The sequence below is a fragment of the Elephantulus edwardii genome, unplaced genomic scaffold (assembly GCF_000299155.1).
Source record: "Elephantulus edwardii isolate Elephantulus edwardi_28Jun2011 unplaced genomic scaffold, EleEdw1.0 scaffold00039, whole genome shotgun sequence".
Classification (NCBI taxonomy): Eukaryota; Metazoa; Chordata; class Mammalia; order Macroscelidea; family Macroscelididae; genus Elephantulus; species Elephantulus edwardii.
The window spans coordinates 4,952,588-4,969,875 of record NW_006399789.1 but is presented as its reverse complement, the minus strand read 5'-3'; the positions used below and the strand labels follow the sequence as shown (position 1 = coordinate 4,969,875).

General features: G+C 41.8%; 1 protein-coding gene across 1 annotated transcript in view; it reads left to right on the top strand.

The window, feature by feature from the left end:
* KIAA1244 (KIAA1244 ortholog) overlaps positions 1 to 17,288 on the top strand; it is a 219,695-nt gene that overhangs the window by 143,678 nt on the left and 58,729 nt on the right. The window contains exons 11-12 of the mRNA XM_006884948.1: positions 3,331 to 3,443; positions 4,609 to 5,528. Coding sequence (XP_006885010.1) covers positions 3,331 to 3,443; positions 4,609 to 5,528 — 1,033 coding nt within the window. The remainder of the gene's footprint in view (positions 1 to 3,330; positions 3,444 to 4,608; positions 5,529 to 17,288) is intronic.

Genomic DNA, 17,288 nt, shown 5'->3' with positions numbered 1-17,288 from the left:
TAAATGTTTATGAAAATTAATAAAATATAATTATAGGAAAAAAAAGGTAAAAAAAAAAAAAGTAGCAAGTCGAGAATTGATGTTCCAGTTCTTCAGTTTAGGAAATTTGAAAAAGATGAGAGAAATGAATCCAGAGGGAAAATAGAGTAAAGGCAAAAAAGTATAAAACACAAAGATAGTGTGGAGGATCAACAAAAAAAATATGTCGTTGTTGTTGCTGATGATTGGTGCCATCAAGTCTAGCTGGACACATAACAGTCCCATGAACAGTAGCTCTGAACCCCGTCCTGTCCTGTGCCAACTTCCTACTTTCTGACACACTAAAAGTCTTAAGAAAGCTGAAATATTTCTGTAAGATCAGTTTTTTAAAATTGCAATGGAATAGCTGAGAAATACTCCTCTTCCTCTAATGAGACTGAAATAAGTTTCTTGAATGTTTAGTATCACATTTCTAAAGCTGCATAGGAGTAGAATATAATTGGAATGTGCATCATTACAAATACTTAAAAAAATGAATACATAAAATACGGTATCAAAATCTATGTTGTTGTTGTTATGTGCCGTTGAGTCACTTGCGACTCATAACGACCCTATGTACAACAGCCTTAACTCTGCTCTGTCCTGTGCCACTCGCACTGTCTCTGACACACCCATCCCGATTACCCCAGTCACTGAATCAATCCACCTCCTAGAGGGCCTTTCCCTTCTGCGCCGTCCCTCCACCCTCCCAAGCATGATGTCCCTCTCCAAGGACCAGTCTAATCTATCAAAATCTATAGGCTAGTATATTTTAAAATTGATGAAATGCTAAAAGCTTTAGGAAGTAGTGCAACCTTGACTAAATTACCTCAAGAATTAAGGACATGGTGATAATCTTTAAAGAAATTCAACCAGTAGTTAAAATTCTTTCTATTTGGCAAAGAGTAGTGAATATACTGTGGACTCCCAAAAGAACAAACCAATGTGTCCTGAAGGCGGTGCAGCCAGGCTGCTCCTTAGAGACAAGGATGGTGAAAATTTGTCTTACCTGCTTTCTGAATATTTTCAGGAGGGGTCAGTGCATAAAAACACATCATGCGAGAGAGTGCATGGTAGATAATGAACACTGCAGCAGAACGCATTAGGGGAGGAACTGTCTGAAAGGAATATATGATTAGGCATTATATGTATGCTAAAAGTCTGAAACGAGATGCATTGTGAGGGGGGATGGAATGGGGCAGGGAGGAGGGATGGAAATGTGCAACCATGAATAAAAAAAAAAAACATTTAAGAATCGCATCATGCTTGGAAAGGCAGTGGGTCAGCAAAAGAGAGGAAGATCCTTAATGAGATGGACTGAAACAGAGACTGCGACAGCGGACTTGAACAAGGCATGGTGCTGGACCGGACTGTGTTCAGTCCATTGTTCATAGAGCCGCTCTGGGTCATATCAGCTCAACAGCACATACCAACAATGAGCTCGGCGTATCTTTAGGAATATCATGCGAAGCATTCAAAGAAATCAGTCTTATCAGAGTTGTTGTTGTTATGTGCTGTTGAGTCGCCTGCGACTCATAGCGACCCTATGTACAACAGCCCTAAACTCCACTCTGTCCTGTGCCAATCGCACTGTCTCTGACACTCCCATCCCAATTATCCCAGTCACTGAATCAATCCACCTCATAGAGGGCCTTCCTCTCCTGCGCTGTCCCTCCACCCTCCCAAGCATGATGTCCCTCTCTAAGGACCGGTCTCTCCTCACAGCATGTCCAAAGTATGTTAGACGGAGCCTCAGAATCCTTGCCTCCAAGGAGCCACCCAGTTTAACCCTTTCCAGGACAAATCTGTTTGTTTTCCTAGCAGTCCATGGTATTCTCAATACTCTTCTCCAGCACCACAGCTCAAAGGCATCAATTCTCCTTCTATCCTCCTTGGTCATTGTCCAACTCTCTGATGCATAACAGGTGATTGCGAAGACCATGGCCTGTATCAGATGCACCTTAGTCTCCAGAGAGACACCATTGCTCTTCAGTACTTTGGAGAGGTCCCTAACAGCAGACTTTCCCATGGCAATGCGCCTTTTAATTTCCTGGCTGCTGGTGCCAAGACTGTTGACTATGGAGCCAAGCAAACTAAAGCTGTGTACAATCTCAATCTCTTCACCATCCATCCTGATGCTGCCAATTGGTCCAGTGGTGAGAATCTTTGTCTTCTTGACATTGAGCCTCAATCCATATTGCAGGCTGCAGTCCTTGACACTGTGCAGCAGGCGCTTCAGGTCCTCTTCAGTTTCAGCAAGCAGGGTTGTGTCATCCGCATAACGCAGATTGTTGATAAATCGTCCACCAATCTTGACCCCACATTTCTCCTCATAGAGCCCAGCCTCCCAGATAATCTGTTCTGCATATAGGTTGAAAAGGCATGGAGATAGGATGCATCCCTGGCATCCGCCCTTCCCAATTTTGAACCATGCAGTGTTCCCTTACTCTGTTCTGACGACTGCCTCCTGGTCCAAGTATAAGTTTCGCATTAGAACTATCAAGTGTTCTGGGATTCCCATTCTTCTCAGAGTCAACCATAGTTTGTTATGATCTACACAGTCAAATGCCTTTGCATAGTCAATGAAACACAGATAGACATCCCTCTGGTATTCCCTGTTTTCAGCCAAGATCCATCTAACATCAGCTACAATATCTCTAGTACCACGACCCCTTCTAAACCCAGCCTAGACTTCTGGTTGTTCTCTGTTGATGTGCTGTTCCAGTTGTTTTTGGATAATCTTCAGTAAAATCTTGCTTGCATGTGAAATCAGTGAGATTGTTCTGTAGTTTCCACATTCTGTTGGGTCACCTTTCTTTGGAAAAGGAACAAGTATTGATCTCTTCCAGTCAGTTGGCCAAGTGGTCATTCTCCAGATTTCTTGGCACAATTTGTGCTCGCTTCGGCAGCACATATACTAAAATTGGAACGATACAGAGAGAAGACACTTACCAGAGAGTATAAGTAAAAGGAGTACTCCTCAACTATTTTTGAGGATAATCAAATTAAAACAAAGAGTGTACAACAAAAGAAAATGCTGGCCAATCTCACTTAAAAAACGAGAGAGATTTAAGTATTTTGTAATACTATACTACAAATTTTTGGAAACAACCCTTCGAAACACCATAAATCAAGAAGAATGTCTAGGTAAGTAAGAAGTGTGGTTTGAAGTACTTGTATTTCTCCTTAGACTGTCTCACTGAGGAGAGAAAATATTTGTTTAATTCAACCTTGTAATCTTAAAACCTTTCTGGGATTTTTTTAGTGATACCTTATTTTTTTCTGTTTCTTTCCCTTTTTTCTGCCTTAAAGATACTTGGGAACCCACAGCGTCTCTGTGATTTGGCAGGACCCAGCTCTACTGAGCCAGAATCCAGGAAAAGATCCATTTCGAAAAGAAAGTCACATCTGGATCTTCTCAAACTGTATGACACATTCCCTATTCTAGTTTGGTACTGCTTCATTAGACTGTTTTATTTAGACTTTTAACCAGGGCTTCAGACTTGCTCCATCATGCAACACAGCAAAATTGAAACCGATTCAAATCTGTAGCACCTAGGTATACTGGAGCAATAGCTGGCTTGGGAGAGATTATGGACCAGAGTACTGGAAGGGGAGACGTAGAAGAGGTGTGGTGAGTCCTTTCATGAGTCCCATGCAGGAGACTGGATTGTTGTGTAGAACACAACACATACTCAAACCATGCTCACAGTCAGCACGTATTCACACTCCCCCTGTCACTGAGCAGGGCATTGATATTTCAGACTCTGCCAACCAAGAGATTCAGTTGCTATAAAACAGACATGCTGCCGTTGTTTTCTGAAAGGACAATTAATAAGTTTCTAGCAGGATGTTGACCTATCATTCCATTTATCATTCTGGTATACTCACATTTTATGAATTCACATCCATTCTAATTTTGCTTAATTGGCTAAGATCAAATAGAAAAAGAGCTGGCTCAAAACTCTACCTTTAATCTGACTTTCAAACCCTTTAATTTTTTATTAATATCCATCAGCTGAAATAATGAGCATTTACTGTTGCACAAATCAGAAAAGAGAACTAGTCTCAGTTTCTTACAGTCATTTTATATATTCTCCTATTGACTTAAGGAAAAGCCATAGATTTAAAAGCATACTTTAAAAAATGATCTGCTTATAATCTTGGATTGTAGTAAGATCCTTTACCTGTAGAGCCCTTTAGAAAACAAAAACTAGATTTGTGGTTGTTGTGTTTACTTGTACCTCCTCAACAATGTGATTATTTGTTGGGAGAAGGCCTAAATTGTCTAGACTTTATACCAAATTTTGTGCTGAAAACTGAGCATAATGCAAAAGTGAGACTTTCAAAACTTCTGCTTGGAAACGTAAATTCTCCTAAGGAATTCTGGGTTGCCAGCAACCAAGAGGGCTTATGATCTCAATTACTGTTCAGTTGGTTTATTTACTGCCCAGACATGTAAGTTATTGGAAGTTAGAATGCTTGTCTGGGACATTTTATTATATTATTATAATGATATTATAATATTACTCTGTTCAGCAGTCTAACCATTTTGCATTTCATGCGTTTTGCCTTCTGAACACTGTCCAGCATCATGGATGGCATGACAGAAGCCTGCATCAAGGGCGGCATCGAAGCCTGCTATGCCGCTGTGTCCTGCGTCTGTACCTTGCTTGGAGCCTTGGACGAGCTCAGTCAGGGCAAGGGCTTGAGTGAAGGTCAAGTTCAGCTGCTGCTAATGCGCCTCGAGGAGCTGAAGGACGGGGCCGAGTCCAGCCGAGACTCCATGGAAATCAACGAGGCTGACTTCCGATGGCAGCGGCGAGTCCTGTCCTCAGAGCACACATCCTGGGAGTCGGGGACCAAGAGGAGCCCTGATATCAGCATTAGTGTTACCACTGACACGGGGCAGACCACGCTGGAGGGAGAGATGGGCCAGACGACACCTGAGGACCAGTCTCACTACTCTGAAAACCATAAGAATGGCCTCAAGTCACCCGCGATCCATGAGGAAAAGGAGCCCCTGAGCAAAGTGTTAGAACCCGAAGCGGTTGACCAACCTGATGTTGTCCAAAGAAGCCACATGGTCGTGTACCCCGATATAACTAACTTCCTGTCGGTGGACTGCAGAACGAGGTCGTACGGGTCCAGGTACAGTGAGAGCAACTTTAGCGTCGATGACCAAGACCTTTCAAGGACGGAATTTGATTCCTGTGATCAGTACTCCATGGCAGCAGAAAAGGACTCTGGGAGGTCTGACGTGTCGGACATTGGGTCCGACAACTGCTCACTGGCTGAGGAAGAACAGACGCCCCGAGACTGCCTGGGCCACAGGTCCCTGCGGACGGCTGCCCTGTCGCTGAAGCTGCTGAAGAACCAGGAGGCTGACCAGCACAGCGCCCGGCTCTTCGTGCAGGCCCTGGAGAGCATCCTGCCCAGGCTCCTGGCCCTGCCCAGCGTTGAGGAGGTGGACGCCGCCCTCCAGAGCTTCGCCTCCACTTTCTGCTCAGGTTGGTGGGCCAGATCTTCCTACATAGTCTACAAGAACACTCCGGCCATTGTGCATGCTAACACATCTTGTGGTTGCTTTAGTGGTTTATTTGGATTCCACAGCCTTTGATGGCTGGAATTGAATATGCAGTTATCATTATTTATGATGTGAAGAAGGAGAGGAAGCTGCCTCTTAGGAAACTCCAGGTGACAAAATCAAAATGATAATCTATAATTCTTAAAACACCAGATTCTCAATGTTCCCACTCCTTAATTTCTAAAAATCACCAAATAGTATATCATTAATGTCTTAATAGATAAAGCATTTTTATTAAGTCTTAGGCCAAAGGCAAACAGATTTCTCTTATACTTTTTTAGTTCTTCCTAATAGCCGAGCTGTATGGTGATGTCCCAATGTGGCTTAATAACATGACATTCTCTAATCCTGATCTTGTCCGTCTGTAGAATATCAGTCTTGTGGCCTAGGCCACTTTGAAACAGGTGTGTCATGAGGTAAGGTGGAAAGTCGTGCTAGTATTACCAAAAGTCAGAAGGTAACTCTGCCTAGAACTCTGGTGAAGAAAGGAGATAAAAATAAGAGAAGTGGCATTTCAAATAAATTTAAATATAGTTTACTTGAAGGGTATACAATAACATAACATAATTAATGGGCGGTCTCCTCCTGTGTGATTTAACATCCTCTGAAAACTCCCCAGAGGGTCAGCTATGGGTTGGTTCTGACTCTGTGGTACACAACAGCAAGGACTGTGTCCAATTTACAGTAGAAATAAATGCTTGCCTGACATCAGGGAGGTTAACTATGCCTCTCCCCTAAAGGGTCTCTTGACCACAGACTAGCTGCGTGGACCCTGATGATCCTCGGTCTGTACTCAGATATGAAGGAATCGACCTGAGAAGCAACAAAGAACTGCTTTTAAAAGCCAAAATCTCGCCTTGATTGTCCATCATGATTCTTAAATACAAGTCTGTCTTGATGCTTCCAACTTCTAGCACAGTCATTGCAAGTGCATCCACAGGCCGCTCACCACGCTGTCAGGTTCTGGAGAGCTGGGGCTGTGTCCCACTCATGTTTTAATCCCAACAGAGGAAACACAAGGTGTTCCAGCCCACTTACTGGAACTTGGTAGAATCTAAACGATGTGAGTTAAGGAGAATTTTTTAAAATAAATAGCTTTAAGAGGATCTTTATTAAGAGGATAAGAGACATTTCAATCTAGGTGTTCATAAGGAACAACTTTTTTTAATATGAGGATGATTCAAAGGTATAGCCACCACCAGGGGTCATACAAACCCCCTAGGCTTGGATTTCACAAGTAATTTTCTTACTTATCTAAAGGATAAAAAGAAAGTCATGTCATTTATCATCTTTCCCAGCTGAACAGTATGTGTCTTTATATTTTAACATAGTTGAGGCTACTTGTATTTCCTCAATATTTTAATTTTGGAATTAGATGTAAAAATGATCTTTGGAGAAAGAGAGAGTGAGAGTGTGTGTGTGTGTGTGTGTGTGCGCGCGCGCGCGTACGTGTGTACATGTGTGCATGCGTGTGTGTTAGGATTTTTTCTTTACAAATATATGGGCCTATAGGGAACTCTGGTGGCCTAGTAGCAAGAAGCTGCACTGCAATCCCAGAGGCACGCAGTTCGAATCCACCAGATGCTGTGCTGGCGAAGCAGAGGCAATCTCCTCCTGTGCCAGTCATATCCGATTTGATGGTTGTTGTTGTTATATGCTGTCGAGTCACTTGCGACTCATAGCGACCCTATGTACAACAGCCCTAAACCCTCCTCTATCCTGTGCCAATCGTATTGCCTCTGACACACCCATCCCAGTTACCCCAGTCACTGAATCAATCCACCTCATAGAGTGTCTTCCCCTTCTGCGCCATCCCTCCACCCTCTCAAGCATGATATCCCTCTCCAAGGACCTCTCCCTCCTTACAACATGTCCTAAGTATGTCAAACGAAGCCTCAGAATCCTTGCCTCCAAGAAGCAGCCTGATTTAACCCTCTCAAGGATGAATCTCTTTGTTTTCTTGGCAGTCCAGGGTACATTCAATACTCTTCTCCAGCACCGTAGCTCAAAGGCATCAATTCTCCTTCTATCTCCCTTAGTCATTGTCCAACTCTCTGATGCATAACAAGTGATTGCAAAGACCATAGCCTGTATCAGACACACCTTAGTCTCCAGAGTGACACCATTGCTCTTCAGTACCCTGGAGAGGTCCCTAGGGAAAAGCCTTACTATGCCCACAGGTACCAAAGACCAGAGGCTGTGCCAAGAATGTTCCAGGGCTGCGCAGACAGGAGATGGGTGGGCTGAGAGAGGGAGACAGGAATCGGTGCTCGTGGGCAGAAGCGGGCACCAAACAATAGAGAAGATTTGATGGTACACATATAAAAAAATAATAACATTTAAAAAATTAAAATATAGATAGATAGATAGATAGATAGATAGATAGATAGATAGATAGATAGATAGATAGATAGATAGACAGACAGATAGACAGGCAGACAGACAGGCCAGCCTAGTGGCAAGAAGCTAAACTACAATCCTCAAGACGTGTGGTTTGAGGCCACCAGCTGCTCCATGAAGGATGGGCAATCTCCTCCCTGACTGCCTCTGAAAACCTGCCAGAGTGTCAACTATGGGTCAGTTCTGACTCTATTGTAGTCAACAATAATAATGCCTTTTATATCATAATTAATTCTTATTGAACATTCCAGGGGTGTGTGTGTCTTTAAGAAACAAACATGCATCATCATTCAATATTTATTGAGAAGCTACAAGGTATTCTTTGCCAAGGGTGCAATGCTACGTATGCCTTATTCTCAGTATTAATCCATCATAGTTTTTTGAAGTTGCCTTTTAGTCACTAAAGTGTGAGATTCCATATGGACTGAAGGAGCTTTAGGAGAGTCTGTAAACTGCGAGGAAGATTCTTCACTAGTCTTTTATAGAGAGGTGCGGGGGCTCTGAACTTTGACGTCGCAGTTGGAATGTCATGAGAATGAGGGCTTGGCAGCTCTAACTACCATCTCTCCTTGGGATCTCCAAGGCACAGGCGAAGTTCCCAGTACATATAGATCGTCCTCATTACAGTTGTGCATCAGAGCACAGAGTTGACGTTTTTCTCTTCCCAGTGAACTTGAGTCATTAAGAAATAGTAAAATGATTTGCAGTTAAGGAGTTGTACTGCCAGAGCAGAGGCAGGTGGTTCAAATTGACCACAGAACAAAGATGGACAGGATCCTCTTTTGCGATTTACAGTTTCTCAAAACCCACTGGAGGACCAGCTAGCTATTCAGCTCTGAGTCAGTTCTGCTTGATGACAATGAATTGATTAAATTGGTTTATCAGTGAAAGAATAACTCCAACAACTGAGGCATTTAAATATAAAATATTTAAATATGTCAGTTCTCAGACAGTGTCATATTTATAAAAGTATACCCCAGAAATTCCAGTGAAATGAGTTGTTAAAGTGGTAAAGAATTACTTCCAAGGGATCTTGTCTTATTTACTAAGATAATTAGGGACTATAACCCTAGAAAAGTCTTTTCTAAAATGTAGCACTAAGGCCGGTCTTTAAATTTGTTAGTCTTTCTAACCAATATTTCTTTATAACATGAAGTAAAACAAGGTTTGATTGAACTACTTATGAGGCCAGAATATGGCCTTCTGTATGTTGCAGACGCCTCAGGTTTCAAAGACCAATTAAACAACTTGTCATACATAATATTTTGTATAACATTACTTTTTATACTTAGGAATCATTGACAAAATATTTCTGCCCATTCTGATTGTTTTGAATTCTAATTTTTACTGATTTTTATATTTAAATGAGTCCTTAATCTTTTTTAATTCTTGTACCATGTATAGCACTGGTCTGTCTGTTTGCTGTACAGAAGTAACTCATGGTTGCTGTGATGCTAAATCCTGTGGCACTGATATGTCAAATGCAATAATGGTTGCCCATGGTGGACAGTGTGGTGGAGCTCCCCAGTTAAAACAAGCTTAGAAGTAGGAGTGGCATCCAGTTCTGAAATAGCTTGCCTCCAGAAACCCTATGAACTTGGAGAAATGAAGCAAGTTATACAAGTGTTCAGGTCTTCCATTCATAGGGTTGCTAAGTGTCATCTACAACTCGACGTCACTTAACAATCACAACCACATGTAAAGCATTCCCAGTTAGAATTGGCTCCTGTTGCTGAGTTCTGTGTCCTCTCTCCATGATCCTGTTACCAGTAAGCTCATTCTTCCCACCCCCTGCTGAGGTTTCAAGGATAGCAGGTCCTTGTAGGGAAGCCGAAACTACCAGCCTGTGCCCACCTCTTGGCTGGAATATGTGCTCTTACTCTACTCGCAAAAGCTGCCTCTCAGATAAAAATCAATTCAAGAGAAAAACATCTGTGTTCTGCTGAGACTAGGGAAATTATGGAGTCCCCTCCATCACTTTAAAAGAAAGGTATGCAAGTAAAAATAGGAAAGAAAAGTTTCCCTGGGTTACAAATCAGATATGTTACTTACTCCTTATTTTGAAGCTCTGTCTCACGTACTTTGGGCATGTGACCCGGAGGGCCCAGTCCTTGGAGAAGGACATCAGGAGTGGAAGGTGGAGGAACAGCTCAGGAGAGGAAGACCCTGGATGAGATGGATTGATATAGTAACTGGGGCAGTGGGATTAGGTCTGTCAGAGTCAGTGAGACTGGCTCAGGACAGGGAAGGGTTCAGAGCTGTTGTACATAGGGTTAACATGATTTGGAGGCAACTCTACAGCACATTACAACAACAAAACTCCAAACCATGTTTTACCCCAAACGCCTGGCTTCTATCAGACAGAAGAGCAAGTATCTGTTCCTGAGTTGTCAACTCAAGTCTCCTTTCTTAGCTTAGATCACAATCACTTGGTATTTCTCAGTCACTTCCATCCTCAGCTTTAATATTCAGCCCTTGATTATCACTGTTTCCTTCCTTTTTAATTACTCATGCTGGAAGTTGTTGTTCTGTATGATCAAGTCAGAACCAACCTATCGCTGACCCTCCAGTGGGCTTGCATAGGCAGTTACTCTCATGGGAAGAGACTGCCCATCCTTCTCCCACAGAGCGGCCTCTAACCCCAGGCCTTTGGGATTGCAGTGCAGCTTCTTGCCCCTAGGCCATCAGAGCTCCCGCATGATTGAAGAGAGCTTTTGTTTTGTTTTGTTTTGTTTTGTTTTGTTTTGTTTTGTTTTGTTTTGTTTTGTTTTGTTTTGTTTAAAGAGCTATTAATGGCCCTTATGGTGGAGGACTTTGAAAGTACACAAAAGGGCTTTACATCTTACTTGATGTTCACTCTGATGTCTGCAGTCATGCCTGCCTCCCTGATTCTGATGAGCACAAAGTGACATCTGTTTGACGTGACTCCTCAGAGACTAAACAGAAAGATCCAATCTCATGTAGTGACTTCTAAAGGGCCCCACTTAGCTTGGGATTCTTGTTCCTTATGCTGTTCCATCTCAAGGTGACCCCCTGTGTTACAGAGTAGAACTCAACCCTGTACAGTGTGGGGGGTTTACTGTAATCTGATCCAAGTCTGTAATCTCTGTAGAAGCCGACTGCCACATCTTTCTCCCACATAGCAGCTGATGGGGTCAGACTACTTATATTTCACTTAGCAACCACAGTGCCACTAGGTCCCTATCCATAGACTGCACAGACCAGCAAAGTGTCATTTCATAAGTTCTGATTCGTAGGCACCTCATGACAGAGTAGAACTGCCCCACATGGTTCCCAAGGCTGCAGACGCTGTAACAGCAGATGGCCACACCCTCCTGCTGATGCTGTGTTCAAACAGCAGGCCTTTTGGTTAGCAGCGAACTGATTAACCACTGTGCCACCAAGGGCCCTTTTCCTTAGATTAAAACAAGCCAAACCAAACCTGTGAGTGGCCTGGTATTTCTCAGCCTTTCAGTCGGCAACCAGGTGTAAAATCACTGCAACACCAGGACTCCTTTTCCTTGGACGATTGTTAGGTGCTGTTGAGTCAGTTATGATTTAGAATGACCCTACGAACAACAGATAGGAGCCCAGCCCTATCATTCACCATCCTCCCACTCTGAGCCAAGTTCAAGGCCACTGCTACAGTCACTATGTCAGTTCCTCTTGTTGGAGAGCTTCCTTTCTTTCTCTGATCTTCCACGGTTCCATTTTCCAAGAACTGACTCCTCTTGACGACTTGACAAAGTTTCCATGGATTAGTGGTTCCTGAAAATGGTCATGAGAGGAGTCTTGGTGGTGCAGTGATTAAGCACACACCTGTTTACTGAAAGGCCAGACATTTTAAACCTACCAGCTTTACACCCTATTAGTTCCCTACAATTCTGTATGATTGATTTGCAAAAGTTGGGAGAAAGCTTCTATGTCTTCCTTGTTGGCTTTAGTTATTGGTAAGTATATTTGAATGATAGTGATATTAACAGATCTTCCTTGTTGTACATCAGGATTCATCTTTTTACTATGAATGCAACCCCTTATTTTTCATTGTCAGCATCATAGATCATAGATTATTTTCTGATTTGAAGTGGACAATGCCAGTCAGCTTAATCTTTATGTGTTGCATCTAATCTTGAATGATCGAGGAAGCACCAAAAGAAGATGGAAGGAATACTTGGAGTCACTGTACTTGAAAGAATTGGCTGGAATTGAGCCATTTAAAGAAGTAGCATATGATCAAGAACCAGTGGTAATAAAAGAAGATAAATAGATGCTAATAAAGATATGTAAATAAAGATAAATAAATGGTAGTAAAGGAAGTCCAAGCTCCAGTGAAGGAATTGGCAAAAAACAAGGCTCTAGGAATTGATGGAATACTAGTTGACGTATTTCAACAAATAGATACAGCCCTGGATGTATTCACCAGGTTGTGCAAAGAAATCTGGAAGATAACTATACCTGGCCAACTAAGTGAAAAATATTCATGTTTATTCCTATTCCCAAAAAAAGGAGATCCCTCAGAATGTGGAAATTGTCAAACAGTCATTAATGTCACATGCAAGCAAAATCTTGTTGAAGATTATCCAAAAATGACTAGAAGTGTACTTTGACAGAGAACTTCCAGAAACACAAGTTGAGTTTAGAAGAGGTTATGGCCCTAGGGATCTCATTCCTCATGTCAAATAGACCTTAGTTGAAATCAGAGAGTACTGGAAAGATGTCTGTTTGTGTTTTATCAACTATGCAAAAGCATTTGACTATGTAAATCACAACAAATTGTGGTTAACATTGAGAAAGCAGGAATCCCAGAACACTTGATTTTGCTCATGTGAAACCTAGACCAAGAGGCTCTTACCCAAAGAGAACAAGGCAACACTGCATGACTCAGAATCAAGAAAGGAGTGTCCTGAGGATGTTTCTTTTCTCCAAACATTTTAAGTCTGTATAGAGAACATTTTGGGAAGCTGGACTTTATGAAGAAGAACATAACATCAAGATTGGAGGAAAACTCATTAACCTGCATTAAGCAAATGAGATTGCGTTGCTGAAACTAAGGAGAACTTGAAGTGTTTGCTGTAGAAAATTTATATGGGTTGTATCTCAAAACTGAGAAAATAAAGATCCTTACCCCTGAGCTAATAGATAGCATCATGATAGACAGAGAAAGGATTGAAATTGTTAACAATTTCATCTTGTTCAAATCTACATTCAAGACCTTAATTGGTAGAGGGTCAGTGCAAGAGAAGCCATGGGTGACATGGATTGACTCAGTGACTTTGGCAGTGGGGTCAGGTGTGTCAGACTCAGTGAGGTTGGGTTAGGATAGGGCAAGATTCAGAGCCATTATTCACAGGGTCATAATGGCACATAACAATAACAACAGCTGCTCGAGGGTAGTAGAATGTGGAGGCTGCTTCTGTATAGATCATAACCTTAAAACTCCTATAGAGCAGTTCTACATCATCCAGTAAGTTTGTAGTGAGCCTAAATCAATTCTTCTCTTAAATGTATATGTACACACGTCTATTCAACTCATTCCTGTCATGTTGGAACCAACTGGTAGCTGGCTCTCCATTGGATTCCGGAGGCTGTAAATTATATAGGACGAGACTACCTGTCTTTCTCTGATGGAGCCACGGATGCATTCAAACCTTCAGAGAGGTGTGGCTTTCAGGTTAGGAACACAGTTTTCCATGCACTATGCCACCAAAATGCTAAAGAGCAATGATGTCAGTTTAAAGACTAAAGTGCACCTAATTCAAGCCATGCTCTTTTTGCTTACTTGCTGTGCATCTGAAAATTGGTCAGTGAATAAGGATGACAGATGATGAAGTGATGCCTTTCTTCTTCAGTGTTAGAGAGGGTACTGAATGTTCTATGAACTGCCAAAAGAACAAACAAATATATCTTGAAAAATGTGCAGACAGGCTGCTGCTTAGAGGCAAGGGTGGTGAAACTTTATCTCACATACTTTGGGCACATTAAGAGACCAGTCCTTGGAATCAGACATCATGCTTGGAAAGGTGGAGGGTAAGCAAAAGAAAGGAGGACCCTCAGCAAGATGAACTGACACAATGATTGTACCAGTAAGCTCACATATCAGAGATGATGAGACTGGCATGGGATAGGGCAGCTGGGCAATGACTAGGGATAATGAGTTGTAGTGCTGGAGAAGAGTATTGAATATGGACTGCTAGGAGAACAAGCAGGTTTGCTCTGGAGAGGGTGAAACCAGGCTGCTCCTTGGAGGCAAGGATTCTGAAGCTTCATCTGACATACTTTTGGCATGTTGCAAAGATGGACCAGTCCTTGGAGAGGGACATCATGTTTGGGAGGGTGGAGGGACAACACAAGAGAGGTAGACCCTTGATGAGATGGATTGACTCATTAACTGCGGTAATGGAGGTAGGTGTGTCGGAGATGATGAGGTTGGCTCAGGATAGAGCAGAATTCAGAGCTGTTATACGAAGGGTCGCTGTGAGTCTCAAGTGACTAGATGGCACATAAGAACAACATTCTCCTTTGAGAAATGCACCTTTCTAACAAGTACAAGTACTAAAGTGCATATCGTCATTTTAGCTTGTTCATAATTCAAGCATCCTAAATGACTACCAGTAGTGCATTACTTAAATAAATCATAGTTTGTAGAATATGTGTTGTCATTAATGAAGAATGAAGTGGTAGCAATGCATTGCATATAATTTGATCTCGTTTGTGATAATTACATGCACAAGGAAGTTAGTGTCTTGAGAGAAATACCATTGGGGTATGAGAGAAGCAAGGACTATTAATCTTATTTTTTTATACTTTGCAGTTCTTGTTGTTGATTGCTGTCAAGTCGAACATGACTCGTAGTGGCCCTATGAACAAAAGACTAAAAGCCTTTCTATAACTATTGTCATTTCAAAGTTTTCAGAGGCATGTTGTTTAGGAAGTGGATGCCACTCTTCCATCAAGTATTTATTACTTGGTTTTAAACTTTCATTTTTTCTAATTTTGTACTTTTCTGTATAGCTTGCTTTTCAAATAGCTTATATATCCTTTATTTATATTTATATTTATATTTATATTTATATTTATATTTATATTTATATTTATATTTATATTTATATTTATATTTATATTTATATTTAATTAATGCGGATTTATCAGGGTGATGAGCAAAATGAAGGATTTTTTTCCTCCTGAATACATGTATTTTGAAAAGTTAAACAGATATATGCTCTTGTAGAATGAAAAATGAGGTTAAATACTCAGAATTAATCCAGAAGAAAGTCAGTATGTAAAAGTGAACTCATGTTTTCTGTTTGACTGGGGCAAGGGGTAAAGAGGATTGTAATTGGAAATACCAGATGAGAGAAGGGAGAATAAATCAACTTGTTGTTAAGCCAAACAAATCTTTTCATTAATTATTCAGAACTCTTTTAACCAAATGCCCACTGTAAGCCTAAGACTGGACATTCGCAGAGCAAACATTCCTCCAAACAGGGAGCATCAAGGTGTTGACTGTCTTCTCCAGCTGAGCAGAATTTAGGGCTGTTACACATAGGGTCGCTATGAGTCGCAAGCGACTTGACAGCACATAACAACAACAACATCATTCATGTAAAGATTTTGTTTGGCATAACAACCCCCCCCCAGGTTGATTTATTCTCCCTTCTCTCATCTGGTATTTCCAGTTACAATCCTCTTTATTAATGGTGCCCATCAGCCAGTGCTGCCCAGAGTCCTGATTGTTCACCACATCACTGATCTTCATAATGCTGTGGATGTGGTTTCCATTGCTGCAGCCAGAGCACTGACTGAAGCCAACAGAGGCTGGACAATCAATTCTTCCAAAATGTTGGCGATTCCACCCTTTCAGACATTACTGCCTGTAGTTTTTTCTCCTTGAGTCTGCTGGTTCTTTAGGTCAGTTACTGTTAAAATGAGATTCCAGCCTGAATTTTCAGTTTAACTCCTAAGAGCTCCATTTCCAGAAAGTCCATGATGAAACGCCAAACATTAATATGCTCCAGGGTATAACCATACACAATCTGTCTGCAAGTTATTAACAAGTTCTATTCCTAACCAATTAAGTGAACTGTGTAGATAGTTTGGAACAGGGACATACCGTTCTTGGCTAACCTTTAGCATAAAAGGCTCCAAGCCTTTTCAGGGATTTCAAAGCAAGTGTGCAGCAAGTGAAGGTAATGGTGGTGAACACTTTGTTGAAAGTAGGAGTTGTTTCAAAATGAGGGAAAATTTATATCTCACTAAATGGCAACTAAGAATTGTTCCTAAATCAGAAGAGGGCGGCTGCAGTCTTAAACATGGAAAAGACTTTCAGAGGTAATTTGGTCCCCAGACTTTCAGGGCTCACCAACCAGATGTGCCTGTGATCCATCTTCCTGTTCAGCCAGCCAATCCCATATTCATGATAAAGGAAGGATGAACTTTAGTCATTAATAACTGGGAAAATATTTTTGAAAAACCATAGTATGGCCAAGGTCATAGTTCCATTAATTTGTCACTTGGAAGTTGGTAACACTCAGTGAGACCAATCAGAAGATGATCAGGATGAATGGAAAATAGGGTACGTATTAGAAAGGGGTGTGGGATAGTGGACTCTGATCCCACAGGTACAAGCAGCACAATAGTGAGTAATTTTATAAAACACAAGGTGAGTGATCATTTGAAACACAGTGTGAATGAAGGAATAGCCAAAATGAAGTATACATGAATGATGTTGTTGTTGTTGTTGTTATGTGCCGTCAAGTCATTTGCGACTCATAGCGACCCTATGTATAATAGCCCTAAATTCTGCTCTGTCCTGTGCCGATCTTACTATCTCCAACACACCCATCCTGATTACCCCAGTCACTGAATCAATCCACCTCAAAGAGGGCCTTCCCCTCCTGCGCCTGCCCCCCACCCTCCCAAGCATGATGTCCTTCTCCAAGCAGACGAAGCCTCAGAATCCTTACCTCCAAGGAGCAGCCCGGTTTAACCCTCTCTAGAATGAATCTATCTGTTTTCTTAGCAGTCCATGGTACCCTCAATACTCCTCCAGCACCATAGCTCAAAGGCATCAATTCTCCTTCTATCCTCCTTGGTCATTGTCCAACTCTCTGATGCATAACAAATGATTGCAAAGACCGTGGCCTGTATCAGACATTTAGTCTCCAGGGAGACACCATTGCTCTTCAGTACTTTGGAGAGGTCCTTAACAGCACTTTCCCATCACAATACGTCTTTTAATTTCCTGGATGCTGGTGCCAAGAGTGTTGATTGTGGAGCCAAGCAG